Source organism: Oryctolagus cuniculus, chromosome 9 (genome assembly GCF_051225735.1).
Source record: "Oryctolagus cuniculus isolate XC-2025 breed Fujian yellow rabbit chromosome 9, ASM5122573v1, whole genome shotgun sequence".
In the NCBI taxonomy this organism is placed as follows: Eukaryota; Metazoa; Chordata; class Mammalia; order Lagomorpha; family Leporidae; genus Oryctolagus; species Oryctolagus cuniculus.
Genome location: NC_142875.1, coordinates 84,205,892 through 84,224,256, shown reverse-complemented (window position 1 = coordinate 84,224,256; position 18,365 = coordinate 84,205,892). Strand labels below are relative to the sequence as shown.

At 41.6% G+C, this 18,365-nt stretch overlaps 1 protein-coding gene across 16 annotated transcripts in view; it reads right to left on the bottom strand.

The window, feature by feature from the left end:
• KATNAL1 (katanin catalytic subunit A1 like 1) overlaps positions 1–18,365 on the bottom strand; it is a 116,597-nt gene that overhangs the window by 47,330 nt on the left and 50,902 nt on the right. For 13 of the 16 annotated variants that reach the window (XR_016212626.1, XM_089303281.1, XM_089303275.1 and 10 more), the window contains 1 exon segment: positions 6,282–6,450. Coding sequence is in view for 12 of the 16 variants with exons in the window: in XM_089303281.1 (XP_089159407.1) it covers positions 6,282–6,450 (169 nt within the window). In the remaining 4 variants the exon portion in view is untranslated. 16 annotated transcript variants of the gene reach the window in all.

Here is an 18,365-nt window from a genome sequence, read left to right as displayed (position 1 = left end):
AAACTATCAAAAGCAGCATTATTCATAATAGGTCCAAACTAAAAACAATCCAGATACCCATTAACAAGGAAACAGATTCAACTGTGATATAATGCTGTGAACAATAAAAACCAGATACAAAAGCGCAGTTCCTGATCAGAAAGTTTCAAATCACACACAACTAATTTATGGCATTAGAAATCAGAAAAAATGGGTGCCCCTGGGAGTCAGGGAAGTGGCTGGGCTCAGGGAGGATCTCACGTGAAGATAGCGTCTGAAGTGCCAAATGGTCTATTTCCTGACATCACTGTCCATGGCAGTTTCCTGGCAATTAAAAGGGTCACGTGCAGCTTGCTGAAGCCATTTCTTACCAGTTTGTGAAAGGCTATTACTAAATTATTAGTAATTCTATGAGCCAGCTGTAAAACACAGCCCATTCATAAAAACTAACACAAATTCAGAACTGTATCTTTAAAAAGGCAGTACTCACAACTCCTCACTTCCTGATCATTTTACTGTCATCTATGCTCCTGAGGTTACTTCAGTCATTGTATCTCCATGGTAGATATACCCCAACTCATCCAGACTCTGTGTTCAGGGACATCACATGGGAAAATGTCACAGTGGAAGGATTAATACCAAAAAAAAATTAAAAAAAATCAAATGCTGGAAATCAGGTCTTGATTTATTGCTCACTGTCTAGATTTAAGAAAATTGGAAAATTGCATATGCATATTAAATTTAAAACTGTGTCCCTTCTATCATAACAATACACTGTAAAAAGCACAAACAAGGAATATTCTTCTAGTATTTGAAAACTGTTATCCAATTTATCAAAGTTACTTGTCATTAATCAATGAATTCCAACATGTTTTTATTTTACTACCACTTCATGTCAGCACTATATTCCTCCATCAAATACAACCAGAGGCAGGAGACAGATAGAAAAATTGGGCCAAAATCAGCAGAAAAATCCTTTGAGAGTCCACTGGCTCTATAAAATTTACAATAAAGAGTACTGGGTATCTTACTGTTTATAAAGCACATGCTACACCTCATTATATCAGTAAGGTTTATAATAAACTTGTATGGGAACATGTATACATGTATTTTTTTTCAGAAAAGCAGTTATTAAAACATACATCAACATACTACTGGTTCGATGATCATCATTCATCAAATAGTATCCTTAAAATGTAGGCACTTTTCTTCAATTAAAAGATTTTATTTCAGGGGCCAGTGCTGTGGCACAGCGGGTTAAAGCCCTGACCTGAAGTGCTGGCATTCCAGATAGGTGCCAGTTCTAGTCCCGGCCGCTCCTCTTCCCATCAGCTCTCTGCTATGGCCTGGGAAAGCAGTAGAAGATGGCCCAATGCCTTGGGCCCCTGCACCCACGTGGGAGACCCAGAAGAAGCTCCTGGTTCCTGGCTTCGGATCAGCTCAGCTCTGGCCATTGTGGCCATCTGGGGAGTGAACCAGAGGATGGAAGACCTCTCTCTTTGTCTCTACCTCTCTCTGTAATTTTTTCAAATTAATAAAATAAATCTTTAAAAAAAAGGTTTTATTTCAAGTTCCTGTTCACTTGGATAATTATCAATAAATATGAATCAAAAGGAAATCCCAAGAGCATGCATTTGGCATTTGGTTAAGAACTCCCTTGGGACTCCTGTATTTCACATCAGAGAATGCTTAGGTTCAAGTCCTAACTGCTCCATTTCAACTTCCTGCTAAGGTGCACCCTGGAGGGCAACTATGAGGGTCAAGTAGCTGACATCCATACACGAGGCCTGGACTAATTTCTGGGATCTTGGCTTTGGCCCTCTGGCCCTGCCCAGCTGTTGCAGGCATTTAGGGAGTGAACCGGTACATAGAAGATCTCTTTCTGTCTGTCTGTCTCTTTTTCTAAAAGCTAAAGAAAGAACACTCCAATTCAGTTTTCAATCTCTCTATATATCAGATACCCTAGACTACCTCACACATAACAGCCATTTTTTACATGTCACAAAATACACAATAAAGATATGTGAAGTACACGGGGGTACAGGGAAGGATGTTTGGCACAGCCATTTAGATGCCACTCAGGGTGCCTGCATTCCATGTCAGAGAGCTGGTTAGAGTGCCAGTTCCCTACTTCCAATCCAGCTTCCTGCTAATGTGCACACTGGGCAACAGCAGGTAAAGACTCAAGTACTTGAGTCCCTGCCACCCACCTGGAAGACTCAGACTGAATTTCAGGATCTGGCTTCGGCCTGGCCCAAGCCCTGACTGTTGCAGACACTTGGGGAGTAAGCCAGGGACCGAAAATCAATCATTCACTCTGTCATTCAAATAAAATGAAAATAATTTTTAAAATAAAATAAATAGATGGGGCACAAACTGGCCTCATGGATAACCCTATAGACCTTAGGAGGAAAAAACTACAAAGGCCCTAAAAGAGATCACTAGGCAAAGAGATTGTTACTTATTGAAAAATGGCATTTTTAGTTTGGACCTAACCTGAGGCCTGTCAGCAGCTTAAAAAAAGAAAACTGCTAACCATCCACCCCCAAAAATGAGCTGGTTCTCTTACATGAAAGAAGTGTAAATGATATATTAAAATGAGATAGAAAGCATTTTCAAATATGAAGCTATATAGCATGATCGAAAGCTCACCCATGGCAGTTAGACAGGATTCAAATCCTAGTCCCTTCATCGACCTGCAGCTAAGGGTTCAGGGTCTCTTTCTGTTCCTATGTAAAATGTCAAAAATAACACTGAGCCCACAGGGCTGTGTAGGAATCAAACTAATACATCTAAAAAGCTTCAGAGGGGCCTTTTCTGAAGAAAGTTTTTTTTTTTTTTTTTAATGAAGGGGGAGGGGTAAGTGTGCTACTACTGCTATTATTAAGTGTTGTATCAGACAGTTCTCAACACCCAACTGAAAAACCCAATACACCAGAGACCTTGGACAAGATGTGTGTCTTGTCTCATCCTCCCTCGACTTCTTTGCATCTTTAAAGTGGCTGAAGTACAGGCTGGCGCAGCGGTTCACTAGGCTAATTCTCCGCCTGCGGTGTCAGCACCCCAGGTTCTAGTCCCGGTTGGGACACTGGTTCTGTCCTGGTTGTTCCTCTTCCAGTCCAGCTCTCTGCTGTGGCCCGGGAGTGCAGTGGAGGATAGCCCAAGTCCTTGGGCCCTGCACCTGCATGGGAGACCAGGAGGAAGCACCTGGCTCCTGGCTTCAGATCGGCACAACACGCCGGTAGTAGCAGCCACTTGGGGGGTGAACCAACGGAAAAAAGAAGACCTTTCTCTCTCTCTCTCTCTCTCACTGTCTAACTCTGCCTGTCCAAAAAAAAAGTAGTTTAAGTACAGCAACAGCTTTCAACACTCTGACCATGACACAAAGTAATAAATTTCAGATCACAAGTTAAACATGTTTATATAACTAAATTTTTGTAGATTTATATAGCTAATTTTTTTCTCAAAATACTACTGTCTTTACTATGGGCAATTAACTCTACTTTCTAGTCTATTATAATAGCTTCATTTTTTTAAGCTGATTTTTAAAACAACAACAACGTTGCAAATCAGATCTGCAAGGCCCTTCCAAGATGGAAGGGAACATCCATCAGCTTCACCTAAGCTGTCTCAAACTCTCACAGCCTTCAGTGAGTCTTAGGGAACAGTGAACAGCTACAACAATCAGAACCAAGCCAAGAACACCTTTTAAAGTCTAATGAAGTTTCCGTGGATTTGACTTTTAAAATTATAGTCCCTTTTATTTGCACAGTGACTCAGAAAAGTTGGTCATTTGTTTGTTTTTAAATAAAGGGCTTCCTTTTAAGTGACATTCTGAGTGCTTAAATGTCAATGAAGGAGTAAGTAGGATTTAGGACATTATTTGGAAAATTATACATGATAGGCAATTTACAATCTCTAGAAAAAATGTACTTGACATTCAACAAACGTTCCTTGATTGTTTTGTTCTTTGCTTAGTGGTCACATCTAAAAGTCAAGGTTTATTTAATTGTTCTGGATCTCTTTCTCCAAATTCAATCCAGATTGCTAATCTAGCTTGGTAGGCAGGGAAACTACACAATACAAAAACCATAAACGGGGGCTGGCATTGCAGTGTAGCAAAAAATAAGCTGCTGCCTACAGTGCTGTCCTCCCATATGGGCATTGGTTCAAGTCCTGGCTGCTCCACTTCCAATCCAGCTCCCTGCTAATGCACCTGGGAAAGCAGCGGAGGACAGCACAAGTGCTTGAGCCCCTGCCACCCAAGTGGGAGACCCAGAGGAAGCTACTGGGTTCAGCCTGGCCCAGCTCTGGCTGTTGCGGCCATTTGGGAAATAAGCCAGTGGATGAAGATCTCTCTCTCCCCCTCTCTCTCTGTAACTCTGCCTTTCAAATAAATAAAATAAGTCTTTAAAAAAATAAATGGGAAAAAGCTAAGTGACTTTACAAAATTTCATTCTTCCAGACTATTCCCAACCCTAAGACCTCTGAGTTCTCTGTACCCCAGTCTCTTTACCTGTAATACGGGGATAGTAGGATGCTGCTTCGCGATGCTGTTTCATGAATTACTATACAGTCATCTCAATGGTGCCCTGCAAGGCAGCATCCAACAACCCATGGCCACAATTCTTCTCTGTGTGACATGAAATTAAAGGCTAAAGTTCCTCACACTATTTGAAATTTTACCTAAAAGCTACCAGTAGAGCGAGGACTGCATTTCAGTCCTCATGTTATTCTCCAAAATGCAATCAGGCACAGAAAAAGCAGCAAAAGATGATACTTAAGATACAGATTGTCAAGTATGCATTTACCCAGCTTTTCACAATGGCAGAGAACCTGTTCAATTTCATCAGCAGCAAAAATTGATTTATTAGTACCTCTCACTAGTCCCAAAAAGAATGTGAGATTGAGTCACTATTTTATGACATAAAAGTTCCAAGAAAACTACAAACATTAAAAAAAATATCAAGGGGCAGGCATTTGGCATAGCCATTAAGACACCCACACCCTGCATCGGAATGCCTGGATTCAGTTCCCAGCTCCATTACCAATTCCAGCACCCTGGGGGACACGGGCAAGGGCTCAAGTTCTGTCACCCACATGGGAGACCTGGACTGCGCTCCCAGTCCCTGGCTTCAGCCAAGCCCAGTCGAAGCTGCTGTGAGCATTTAGGGAGTGACCAGCAGATGGGAAATCTCTGTCTTCTCTGCCTGTCACTGTCTTTCAAACAAATAAACAACTTTAACAGAAAAAAAAAAAAAAAAAAAACTGACTTTTGTCCTGCTGAGGCAGAGATGTTGAATACACCTTTGAGTCTATCTCATGAAAAGAAATATTCAGAAAACGTCAGTTTTTTTTTCTATCAGTACTAAACACTCACAAGGCTTTTAGGAAGTCGGTCTTATAGTCCTTAACTACTGATCAAAATTATTTGCAGTAAAAAAATACTCAAATACAGCATAGCATTTTGAAGGATAACCACTTGCTATAGGTTATAAATTATATCTTCATTATACATATCACAGCATGAATGTGATGGCAGCTCCTGTGATTACTAACTTGTAAAATATTACTTCTCTGTGGCCAAACAGCTCATCATTCATTCATGATATCATGATGCAAATGGGAAGCAGTGTCACCCTGTTAGTCTCTCTTCACTAAAAGTAAGGCTAAGAGATATATCAGATCATCAGAGCCAGCTCCTTACTCTGTAAGGGGATCTTCAACCCACTGTTTTGAAATCGGTTTTAAGGGCAACCAGAATTTCCTCCCTGTGCTGTGCTTATTCACCTCTCAATTTTCCAAGTAAACAAATATGCACAATGAACACTAGCCAAGAAAATCTTCTCATTAAGAAAAAAAAAATCCTGATCCTGCTCTATCCTATAATTTACAGATAAGTCAGAGATTTTTTTTTATTTCTAGCAGTAGTAAAACACATCATCCCTCTTATTCTGTGAATATACACATATACTCTTATAAGTCTTTTCCCTACAATTATGTTTCCCTTTATTGTCCATTTTAACTCAAAAAACCTTTATTAAGATCATTTTCAAAACAGTTTTAAAGCTTTCTTTTGAAAATTACTACAAAGGGCACAGTTCACTGGAAGTTTTTCTGTGTGTTAATAGGTATTTCCTATACTTCTTGCATGGCCTTCAAAACACAAAGACCGCATAGGCCTCGAATCAGACTTCAACTCCTCCAGTCAAAACCACATTACCTTGAAAAGCCAACAAAAAATCCCAATATCCACCAAAAGGCATGGGCTTCAAGTGAGGGGATCACAAAGAGAGTCTTGCCTTGTCATCTCTCCCTCTCGCTCTGCAGTCCTTGTCCCTACTTGCAGAAGGCTTCTCACTCTTTGAGATAGGATGTGCTCGGCCCACAGGTCCCCGGGCTCCCACTCCCGCCATTTCTTTCCTCAGAGGTCTTACTTCTCGATTCGGGCGCCTGATCTGAGGTGGAGCTCTGACAAAGAAAACAAAAACAAAAATTAACCAGAGATACTCGTATTTCAATGTCATCTTACTCAATCAAACTGTTAAAAACTAAAATCCCAAGATCTCATTTTTCCACTTCTTATCAATTCATGGCCACAGATATTAGGTTGGTTTTAAAAATTTATTTTCTCTAAAATATACTGGTTGATACAACTATTAAACACTCATACATATAAATGACACAGCAGCAATTATTGTGTCAAAAGTAACTATTAATCACCAACAGAGGGCAATACAGACTATTCTTATTTAATAATCTCAATAGTGTAATGGAAAGTCTATAACTTTAATCATTACTGTCCCAAACAAAGAATAAATAACTTTTTAAAAAGCATTAAAAGCTTTTTTCTGAAAGGACAGGAATTTGTAATGTCTATTTGCCCAGTTTACTAACTTACTTTTTATAATGATTTTCTCTGCTTCTGTACCGCAAAAAAAATCAACATTTCATTCGTCAAATTACACATGGTAGGGCTTGACAATGAGATCTCATAAACAAAGTGGTTTATGTGAAAAATACTGACATGCTTTGAGAGTGTTAAAAATCACAGGATTGTTAAATTATACAGGCCTCCAAATGTGATTGAGACTTTTGTTAAGTATATCAACACAACTATGCATACAAAGTAACATGTTTTGTTACATGAACATGACAACAGATCTCTTTCATGTTGGAAAGTTTGGACTCTCTTGGCAAAGTATTTACCAGTCTCTCTTTGGGTCTTGAGTGAGGGACCCTATCACCTTGTGTCTAGTCTTAGTTCTTTCTTGAAGTGTCACTACGTCTGTGTTCTGAGTACATCTTCTTTCTCCATAGCTTTTCATTGGATCTGTAGCCCTTCGGGTCCTATATCTATTCCTTTCTCATTCCTAAGCCATTTCTACTAACATCTCTTCTCCAGCTTCAGGCTTGTAATTCACCTAACTCATCATGGAGTTCTGTTCCTGGTATCTAAAAAGATGCACAGATACCCAAGTCAAGGAATCCACAAGACTGGAAGATGGATGAAAAGCCAAGAAGGCTGAAACTCATGGCAAAAAAGGTAAAAGGCAAACCCACTGCAGCTCCAAGTACAGCATGTTCAGGCTGCTGGAAACTGCAGAGGATTAGGATGAAGAAGCACAGTGAGAACACACGCCCATCCTGCCATATACCACATCCTGCCATCTTAATTTTTGGAGTTCAGTCCAGTTAAACAAATATTTACTAAATGCCCATTAGGTGGTATATGGCCTCTACTATGCTGGCCCTACATGGAGACAAAGATAAATCAGAATTTTGTGAAAGAAATCCATGGGAAAATAGTGAAGAATTGTGCATAGTAAAATGGCCACGGACATTCTGAAATTCAAAGCATTATTATTTCATTGGTTCTAGGGCATTAATTGTCTTTCAAGCTTTCTGTCAATAAAATAAAAATGTGATGAGACTGGTAAAGAATAAAATGCTAAAAATATTAGATTGCCCTGTTATTTCAGAGCAATCACTGTTTTCTGACTCAGTTTTGTTTTGTTTTGATGAAGGGCTAGAAACTTTATTTATGTGCATATACATAAATGTCTTCCCTGAATCAGATTCCTGGGTATAGCCAAAGACAATCAAATGAGTCCAACACTCTCTTGCACACAGAACACACATCACATTTGTCCTATTGTTAGCAGCTGTGCCCGCTATTTAAATAGCCCCTCGTTGTTTGTGGTCCTGCTTTTTAGACTCCACGGCCAGCCTGAAGCCTCTGCTCACAAACAGCAAGCCGAGCCCTTCGAGCTGCAGGCCTGGCTGCTCCCCAGCTGCTGGGGCTGCCTGGTCAGGCCTGGCTGCTTGGGGCTGCAGCGCAGCGAATCTTGAGACATTCCTTCTGCCTTCCCAGCCTGTGCTTTCCCCAGCCCGGCTGGTGATTTAACAGCCACTTAGGAGCCCTGCTGTAGTCCATTTTGCTGCATGCTCAGCTCAGTTAAGCTGTGTTGGAGAAGAGTCTTTTCAAAGCTCATATGCGGGTTGTGTTCCAAGCGTCTGCTGCTGCTGACCTCATCCTGCCACTCAAGGTTCCCATGGTCTCCTCAAAGAGCCGAATGGACTGCTGCAGAAGCCAATGTGCCATCTGTGTCAAGCGCCGTGTCTCACAGGAAGCACGCCTGCGTTTTCTAAGTCTTCAGTTCCATCTCACTGCGGTTTGATATTACATCTGTAACAGACTCTGTCAACTTCCCAGCGGAAACCCGTGATTCTGTTCTGTACTCCTCTGTCCATCAGTGCATCACTGCACAATGTCATGCTTCAACTGAAGGACCCAGTGACAGCTGCCGGCTTATGTAAACAATAAAATTCTCAAGGCTTCTCTTACTAGTCTCTCTTTAGAAAGTGACTTTAGGGGTCACACAGCATCATTGACTGCGTCCCTAATGGCCAAACCGGCCAATACTGCACTAGCTTAGAGTATTTCAAATACAGAATAATTGGTTAGATCCGCAGATAAAAAAAAACATGTGCTCAGTTCTCTATCTGAGATTTCCCTACAGGAATGGGAAGACAGAGCCTTATTCAATCACAGGCAGATAAACCGGATTTCCTCCAAATTCCAATACTCCTTGTTTCCAAGCTATATTAAATGGTAATATATGCAAATGCCCTTAGCACTGCTTGCAATAAACACCTGGAAATAACCCAAGTGTCCATTATCAGAATAGATACACAAATTATTAGATATTTACAGAACAGAATGCAATACACAAGTGAATGTGAACTACAGATACATGCAATAACAACAGATGAATCTCAGGACTGTAATGCTGAGTGAACAAGCAAGTTCAAAGAATATATACACTGTGACTGCAAGCAAAATAAGGTATAATTTGGTGACACAAGCATAAGTAGTCAAAGTGTAAAGAAAAGCGAGGGAAAGGTAAATTCCCGAATTCAGGACAGTATTTCTCTCTGAGCAGTGAGGGTAAGGCAGATACCTAGGTGCTATTGTACTTTGATTCTTCAATCTTACAAACTGTAAATGCTTGTTTTTTCTCCTACTCAGTATTTCATAACATTTTGAACAGCAAATATATTACAACTCTAGTCAAAAGATCTGGGGAGCTAAAAAATGAAACACCAGGACTGCTACAGTTTGGGGCATGATCTAGCAACGGAGACTCGGAGTTCACATCCAAAGCTGAACCTACGGGGTGTGAGCCTGGCAAATCTCCATGAGAGACTGCGCTGCAGAAACGGGACTGTGCGTCTTCCGGCACCACTTTCCCACGGTCCTGGGAAGTCCACGGGAAAGAGCCTGCTTTTGAAGACTCCTTCGTCCCACACCATATTAAGAAGCAGGATCTCGTGCAGCCTCACGCTTCTGTCTGACAGGTGTAAAGACTTCCGCTGAAGGAGCTACTGTGCCTGCTTCACTTCCCCAACTTTGCGGTTTGAAATTATTTTAAGTTCTTTGGTTACATCTCTCTGTCCATATATTGTTAAAAATTGGGCATTAAAGTAGGTAATCTGGAACAGAGATAATTTTTGTCTAAGAATACAAGCCATGGTACTTAACTTTAAAAATTTCACTGCACCATTAATCTGTATAACTTAAGAACTGAATAAAGAGGAAAACACCTTTCTCCACAGTTAATAAAGGTAAAAAACATAAGTTCTAAGCAGATCACACTCATATTTTCACTATAAGGACTTGGAGTCACTATTTAATACCTCTGAATCTGAGTCAGTAGGCAAAACAATTTTATATTGATTGAAATTAAACATTAATGATTTTAATGTCCATTCATCACACATTATTTTTCAAATCAGTAAATACCTATTAGATACCTAGTAAGTACAAGAACTAGGCTGAATGTTACTGCTGGCATAAAAATAGTGCAAATACTATTCTGACCTGTCCAGTGAAGCACAATGGTGATCTGCAATAACCCCCAGATCTGGACTCCTAAACCTGGATACCTTTTTACTCCTAAGTCTACAAACTACTGATCATTATCATTTAACCTCTGCAAGACTCACACTGTCTGTAAACAAAAAAGATACTTCACAAAACTGTGAAATTTTAAGTTTCTTTGAGGTATAATATTTATATGATAAAATAAACACATATTTACACAACAAAAAAATCTGTAGCATGAAACCACAAGTAGATTAAAACACAGGTGGGGCAGGCATTTGGTGTGGTGGTTAGGATGCCTGTTGGATGCATAGGCATCACATCAGGGAGCCTGGGTTCAAGTCTGCGCTGTTTCCTGCTAAGGCACACCTTGGGAGGCAGCAGATAATAGCTCAAGTACTTGGGTCCCTATCACTCAGTGGGAGACCAGGGTTGAGTTCCAGGCTCCTAACTCTGTTGTGACCCAACCATAGCTGTTGCAGGTATTTGGGAGACTAAACCAGTGAACAGAAAATGTGTACATGTCTGTCTGTCTATCCATTTCTTTGCCTTTCAAATTAACTCATTTTAAAAATTAATTTTAAAACCATAGAATATTTCTCAATATCCCAGAAAACTGGGGTTGGTTTTATGCTGCAGCAGATGTAACAGCTGCCTGAGACATATCTGAGTGCCAGTTCAAGTCCTGACTGCTCTGCTTCTGATCCAGCATCCTGCTCATGAGCCTGGAAAGGCAGTAGCACATAGCCACTTCTGCCACTAACCTGGGAGACCAGGATAGAGTTCCTGACTCCTGGGTTCAGGCTGGCTGACACCTGGCTTTTGTGTCCATTTGGGGAGTGACCCAGGGGACCTAAGATTCTCTTTCTCTCTAATAAATAAATCTTTAAAAAAAAACTTAAAAAAAAAAACTAGAAAAATCTTTCATACTTTTCTTAGTCAATAGCAGTTCCTAATGTCAATTACCATTCTGATGTCAATTTCATAGTTTTGCCTCTGAGTTTCATATACAAGGATTTCTATAGAATTTACTCTCTCTTGCTTCTCTTTCAACATTAACCTATAAAATTCATTCATATCATTATATATAGTATTAGTTTTCTTCATTGTGTAGATTCTACAGCACAAATATATTACAGTTTGTACCACTGTTGATGAAAATTTGAGTTGTTTCCAGTTTGAGGTTATTATTAAAGTTGTTATGAATATGAGCATTATGTTCATATAATGAAGACACAGGTATGCATTTATTTGGGATATATATATATATTCAGGAGTGGAGCTGCTGGCTCATATGATATATGAAAGCTTAGCTTGAATATAACACACACACACACACCTTGAGAGTCAGGAAATGGATGGCTCAAGTACTTGGATCCCTGCCACTCATGTGGAAGACTCATACTGAGTTTTAAGACCCTGGCTTCAGCCTGGCCCAGACCTGGCTGTTGCAGGCACTTGGGGAGTAAACCAGCAGGTGGAAGTTCAATCACGCAATGTGTGTGTCTGTGTGTCTGTGTGTCTGTGTGTGTGTCTGTGTAGTTTCTGCCTCGTGAGTAAAATGAAAATAAATGGGTAAAAAAAATGAGGTTGTCTTTGGTACTGATTTATTGATCACAGTTCTTTATATATTCTAGAAACAAACCCTCTGATACATGCATTGTAAATATCTTCTCTCTTTTAATAATATTTCTATTGATGAAGAAAGAATCACAATTTTAGAAATCCAGTTTATCAAACTTCTATCTTTCATGTTTTAATGTCCAGTTTAATAAATCTCTGCCTAGTCCAAGGTCATTATAATATTTTCATGTTTTCTTCCAGAAATTTTATCACTTTTTAAATTTTAGGTATAAATCCATTCTAGGCATTAATCCAAAATTAATTAATTTTTCTGTGTGTTGTGAGCTAGATGAAGAAGATGTCAGGATTCCTCCCCAAAACGAGCACACAGGCAAGCCAGTAACATCTGCGAGAGGCCCCGCCTTGCCCTTCTGAACTGCAGTGGTCCCTGCTTCACACACCAGCTGACTTCACAGAACTTAATCTTTAAAGGTAAGCTCCAGTTCTAAAAAGGCCCTCAGAAATGTTTAACTGCTTGCTATCCAAAGATAATAAATAACAAAAAATTCTCTGTAAGATATGTATAAATTCAGCAAACATGGCCACTCTGAATGCAAGGCACGATGCCCCCCAGCAGGAAAGGCTGTACTCGCTTAACTCTCCCCTCCTCATCCAGGCCAAAGGTGGGGGCGGGGCTACGTGGACATTCGTAACATCACTCATGGCCCACACAGCATTATCAACTTAAAAATGAGCCTGCTAGACGCTTTCTGAAGGTCGAGTCCCGCCCGCAGTTGCCTTGGCAGGGCCGGACCACGTGATGTCTTGGGCCTTACCTGGCCCAAGGGCCAGACGTCCTGCCCCTCTGAGGAGCAATCCTGTTCAGACAGACATCAAGTACTACAGGGAATGCTGATACAGTTGTTCTGCCTCCTCGACAACGTGATTTTTGTGCAGAAAACATTCTTCAGAGGCTTGCTTTGACTTATAAAATATTTAATTTATTAAAGTTAAAAATGCAGGCTGGCGCTGAGGCTCACTAGGCTAATCCTCTGCCTGCGGCGTCAGCACCCCAGGTTCTAGTCCCGGTCGGGGCGCCAGTTCTGTCCCGGTTGCTCTTCTTCCAGTCCAGCTCTCTGCTGCAGCTCAGGAAGGCAGTGGAGGATGGCCCAAGAGCTTGGGCCCTGCACCCGCATGAGAGACCAGGAGGAAGCACCTGGCTCCTGGCTTCGGATCGGCACACTGGCCGCAACGCGCTGGCTGTAGCAGCCACCTGGGGGGGTGAACCAATGGAAAAGGAAGCCTTTCTCTCTGTCTCTCTCTCTCTCACTGTCTAACTCTGCCTGTAAAAAAAAAAAAAGGTAAAAATGCAAAAATTCAGCTTTTTCTTAAAGCTTTTGGATCCAGCTACAGGTCTTTGTTTCTGTATATGAGGTGAGAAAATTCTAGAAACTACTTTTAAGAGGCTTCTAAATAACATTTGGTCCTGTTAATAACACATGGCTAATAAAAAGCCATCAAATTTTTTATTCACATCTACAAATTTAATATATTTTATTTCCTTTGTAGTTCTTGCATTGCCTTACTTAGTAAAGCATAAGTTACTTATAAATATATCTTTTAAAACTTATGGTAAATTAAATTCATAAAAAGATAGCCTTAAGTTTCTTATAAATGTTCCAATAAAATATTTAACAAGTTTTTTTAAAAGATTTATTTATTTATTTGAAAGTCACAGTTAGAGAGAGAGAGACAGTGAAAGAGAAAGATCTTCCATCTGCTAGTTCACTCCCTAGATGGCCTCTATGGCCAGGATTGACCAGGAGCTTCATTCAGATCTCCCATGTGGGTGGCAGGGGCCTAAACACTTAGGATATCTTCCACCATTTTCCCCAGGACATTAGCAGGGAGCGGGATCAGAAGTGGAGCAACCAGGACTTGAACCGGCACCCATATGGGTTACTGGCATCACAGGTGGCAGCCTTACCCACTATGCCACAATACCAGCCCCTTAACAATTTTTTGAGTAAAGTAATCACAAATCCAAGTGATTTCATAATACATTTAAAGTAGAACTGCATGCATATTAGCCATATTTTCTTAAATATGTCAAATACGTAATAATAATAAATGCATACATTTCCTGTAACAGAAAAGTATTACTACAGTTTTGAGTCTCTTACACATGTCTATTTGGTTTTAAATCTTTCCAGAGTTGAAAAACGTTTAGCCACTACAGAACACCCATAATTCACATCAACCAAGGTCACAGTCAACCCAAAATTTCAGCTGGTCTGAGACCTGGAGCTGCAGACACACTTCTCTCACCAAATATTACACAATCCAATTAACATGCCGGGGGTTGTCCTCATAGCAATCTGGATGCTACTCATGACCAATAATTTCAGCTGGAACTCTTAGTGGATTCTTGTCAATGATTCTAATGGGCCATACTAAATCTTATTTAATATTGCAAGCCAATCTTTGTGTCATTGCAAAAGGTGGAGTGAGAGGGATGACAACATCACTTATCCTCCAGTCTAATGGCAGAATTCTATCAGTGGGTAGATTAATTACCTAAATGTATCCTGATTTGTCGCTCCCCCTCTTCGTGGAGGAACGACACAGGACCCTGCGCTGTTCTTTCATCTGCTCGGCCCTCCCCGGGTTTGCTGCTGGTTCTTCCCGGGTTGGCTACTATCCCTTCCACCTCCGTGGAAGGGCAGTTCCCCCTGGCCACATTCCCCACTTCCGCAGGGGAGCGGCACACCGCCGGCCGGCTTTCTCGGGGGCTGCACAGGTGTTCCTTCAGCTAGATGTTCCCCTTAGATGTTCCTCGTGCATGCCGTCTCTCTCCTCCTTTATAGTCCTCCTCCGCCAATCCCAACTCGGCTGCCCACATGCCGAGTACGCTGCTCTCCTCCAATCAGGAGCAAGTCCTACAGTTTATTGGTTGAACTGGAGGCAGCTGTGCGGAAGCTGTTTACTTCTCTCCCAGCGCCATATTGTGGGAGAGCAGATGCATAGAATAAGTCTTAATTCCAGTAACTCAGTCCAGTCCGGGCTGCTCCCCACACTGATTTTTTTTTTATTATTTTATTTATTTGAAAGACAGAGTTACAGACAGAGGTGGAGACAGAGAGGTTTTCCATCCGCTGGTTCACTCCCCAGATAAAGGTAACGGCCAGAGCTAGGCCGAGCTAGGCAGGAGCCAGGAGATTCTTCCAGGTCTTCCACTTGGGGGCAGGGGCCCAAGAACTTAGGACATCTTCTACTACTTTCCCAGGCCATGGCAGAGAGAAGGATGGGAAGAGGAGCAGCTGGGACTAGAACCAGTGCCCATACGGGGTGCCGGCACTTCAGGCCAGGGCTTTAACCTGCTGCACCACAGTGCCGGCCCCTGTATCCTGAGTTTCTATGGCTGTAAAGACAGGCCCTTGTCTTTCCCATTTCATCCTAAAAAACTTGGAACTTGAAAAACCCTAAGATATTTCTTTTCTTCCTAACACTTAGGTCTTTTTTTAAAAGATTTATTTGAAAGTCAGAGTTACACATAGAGAGACAGAGACAGACAGACGCGCATGCGCAAACGTGCACACACACACACACACACACACACACACCCAGGTCTTCCATCCTCTGATTCACTCCCAAATAGGCCACAAAGGCCGAAGCTGCGCCAATCCGAAGCCAGGAGCCAGGAGTTTCTTCCAGGTCTCCCACGCAGGCGCAGGGCCCAAAGACTTGGGCCATCTTCTACTGCTTTCCCAGGCCATAGCAGAAAGCTGGATCAGAAGTGGAGCAGCCAGGTCTTGAACCGGAGCCCATATGGGATGCTGGTGCAGGCAGCAGTTTTACCCACTGTGCCACAGTGCTGGTCCTCCAACATTTAGATCTTAAAAGTGGATGGTTTGTTATTCTTTCAGATTATCAGGACTATACAACATATAGAGTAATAAAAAACACCAGTTGAATTTTAGCTATCTCACAGGTCTTTGTTCACCTTGTAGGCAACTTGGGAAATTATTACACTGAGTTGAAAATCAAGAAAATACTAAAAGCATATGACATGGTCTCGGCATTCAAGAAGCCTACAATGTAGTGGAAAATATATACACACATTTTAGAATTACACTAGATGTCTCCTTTCGTCCACACATAAATCCTACAACTAAAGCCTTGCTGCAGAAGAGTACTCAACTCAACTATAATCAAGAGGCGTTAGGACACCAGCTAAGACACACAGGAGCATTTCAGACTACGTGGACTGGATCCCTGGCTCCAGCTCCTGACACCAGCTTCCTGCTGATGCTGACCCTGGAATACAGTGATGATAACTCAAGTAACTAAGTTCCTCCACCCATGTGGGAGACCTGGATTGAATTCCTGGCTCCTAGCTTGAGCCTAGATCCAACCATTGCAGATATCTGGAGAGTGAACCAACAGATTGAAATTCTCTCTCTCCTCTCTTTTTCTCTCTCTCTCTCTCTCTCTGCCTCTCAAGCCAATAAGTAAATAAACAATTCTAAAGTTCGTGGAAAAAATAAAAAGGTAATGCATGGTAGGATAAGATCCTTAAGAATTTATAACAGAACTCCAAAAACAATATAAAACAACAAAAATAAATAAGCTGAAAATGTTTCCAAAATAAAATATGTAGGAATGCTGGGTAAAATGTAACAAATGCTCTTTAAAATACACAGCTGGGACCAGCGCTGGGGCCTAGCGGGTAAAGCTGGGTCAGAAGTCAGGATGCCTGCAGTGCCGGCATCCCATATGGGTGCTGGTTTAAGTCCCGGCAGCTCCATTTCCAATCCAGCTCTCTGCTGTGGTCTGGGAAAGCAGCAGAAGATGGCCCAAGTCCTTGGGCCTCTGCACCTGGGTGGGAGACCTGGAAGAAAAGAAGCTCCTGGCTCCTGGCTTCTCATCAGTGCAGCCCTGGCTGTTGCAGCCAACTGGGGAGTGAATCAGCAAATGAAAGATCTCTCTCTCTCTCTCTGCCTCTCCTGCTCTCTTTGTGTAACTCTGACTTTCAAATAAATAAATAAATCTTTAAAAAAAAAATACAGAGCTAATCTTACCCTGGCAACAGAATCACTAACAGACTAGAGAGAGCTGTAGAGCGAGCTGAGAGCCGAGAGCACAGTGACTCTTCGAGGTTTGCAGCCCTGGACATCTGAGGAGCAGAGATACGAGTGTCCACAGGACGGCCGGAGAGAGTCGGAGAAGTTGCACTGAGACTGCCACGTGCAGCCAGGGCCCTCGGAGGGCAGCGCCTCAGGGAAAGGGCAGAATTTAAAACACATGGAAGAAGTTAGGTAAACCTGTGCCAACTGCACCTACATTTTGTATTTGTGGAATAAGACAAAAGTCTCCCTTGAATAGTGGCCAGGGGCTCATCCTCATGTGATCAGGGACTGGAATTCATAAAGAAAGAAAGTTACCTAAAAGCGGGCCCGGACAGGTGCCATCCCCAAGGCTCCTGACTCAGCACATACAGGTTCTCTCCGCAGTGACCACCCTGCCGAACAGGCCCCACACTGAATGACAAAACCCGTGGCAGAAGAGACACTCAACTTTACCAGCACAGAGAGAGTCATCACAAATAACAAAATGCAAGACTCCCAAGAGCTTTCGATAATAGAAATGTCAGTTACAGACTATAAAGCACATGTATGTATAAGATGATTAAAAGTATAATCAAAGAATTTAAATGAGTAGCATAAATAAAAATACACCATACTTAAATAATTCAAGGCAAAACTGTTTTAATGCCAGAAGCAAAACATAAAATCTTAAGGAGAGGGAAAAAGATAAGTTAGCCTACAAACAACAATTCCACTGACAACGCAAGCCAGCAGGCTAGAGAATACTACGACTAATGTCATCTTCAAAGCATAGAGAATAAATAACTACCAACCTTGTGTCCTATCCTGAACTATTAGGAATGACAGAAAACAGATGTTTTGAAGCAAAAACTAATAGTTTACCACTAATAGAGACCTTTAGAATAAGACCAATTAATATACTTCAGCCAAGATGAAAACTGAATCCACCAAGAATGAAACACAAGGACCTATGAAAAAAACAATTGGCAAATACATGGAACAGTCTGAATAAGTGTCTTATTTACTCACTCTTTCCAAACATATGAATGGAATGCCAACACTCCAGGCACTCTTCTCTGAGCTGGGGATAGAGCCCTAAGTACAACAAAGGCCTGACTTCAGAGCATGCAATCCAGCAGGCAGGCAACACACACACACACACACAAATACCTACACAAATAGAAATACATACACACACATACCCTCCAATATGTACTATGAAGAAAGACAAAGCAAAGCAAGGGGACAGAGTGAGGACAGGTAGCTAGTGTGGAGTCAGGGTAAGACTATGTGGCTAAATGTGAACGAAGACCTAACTGGTGAGTGAG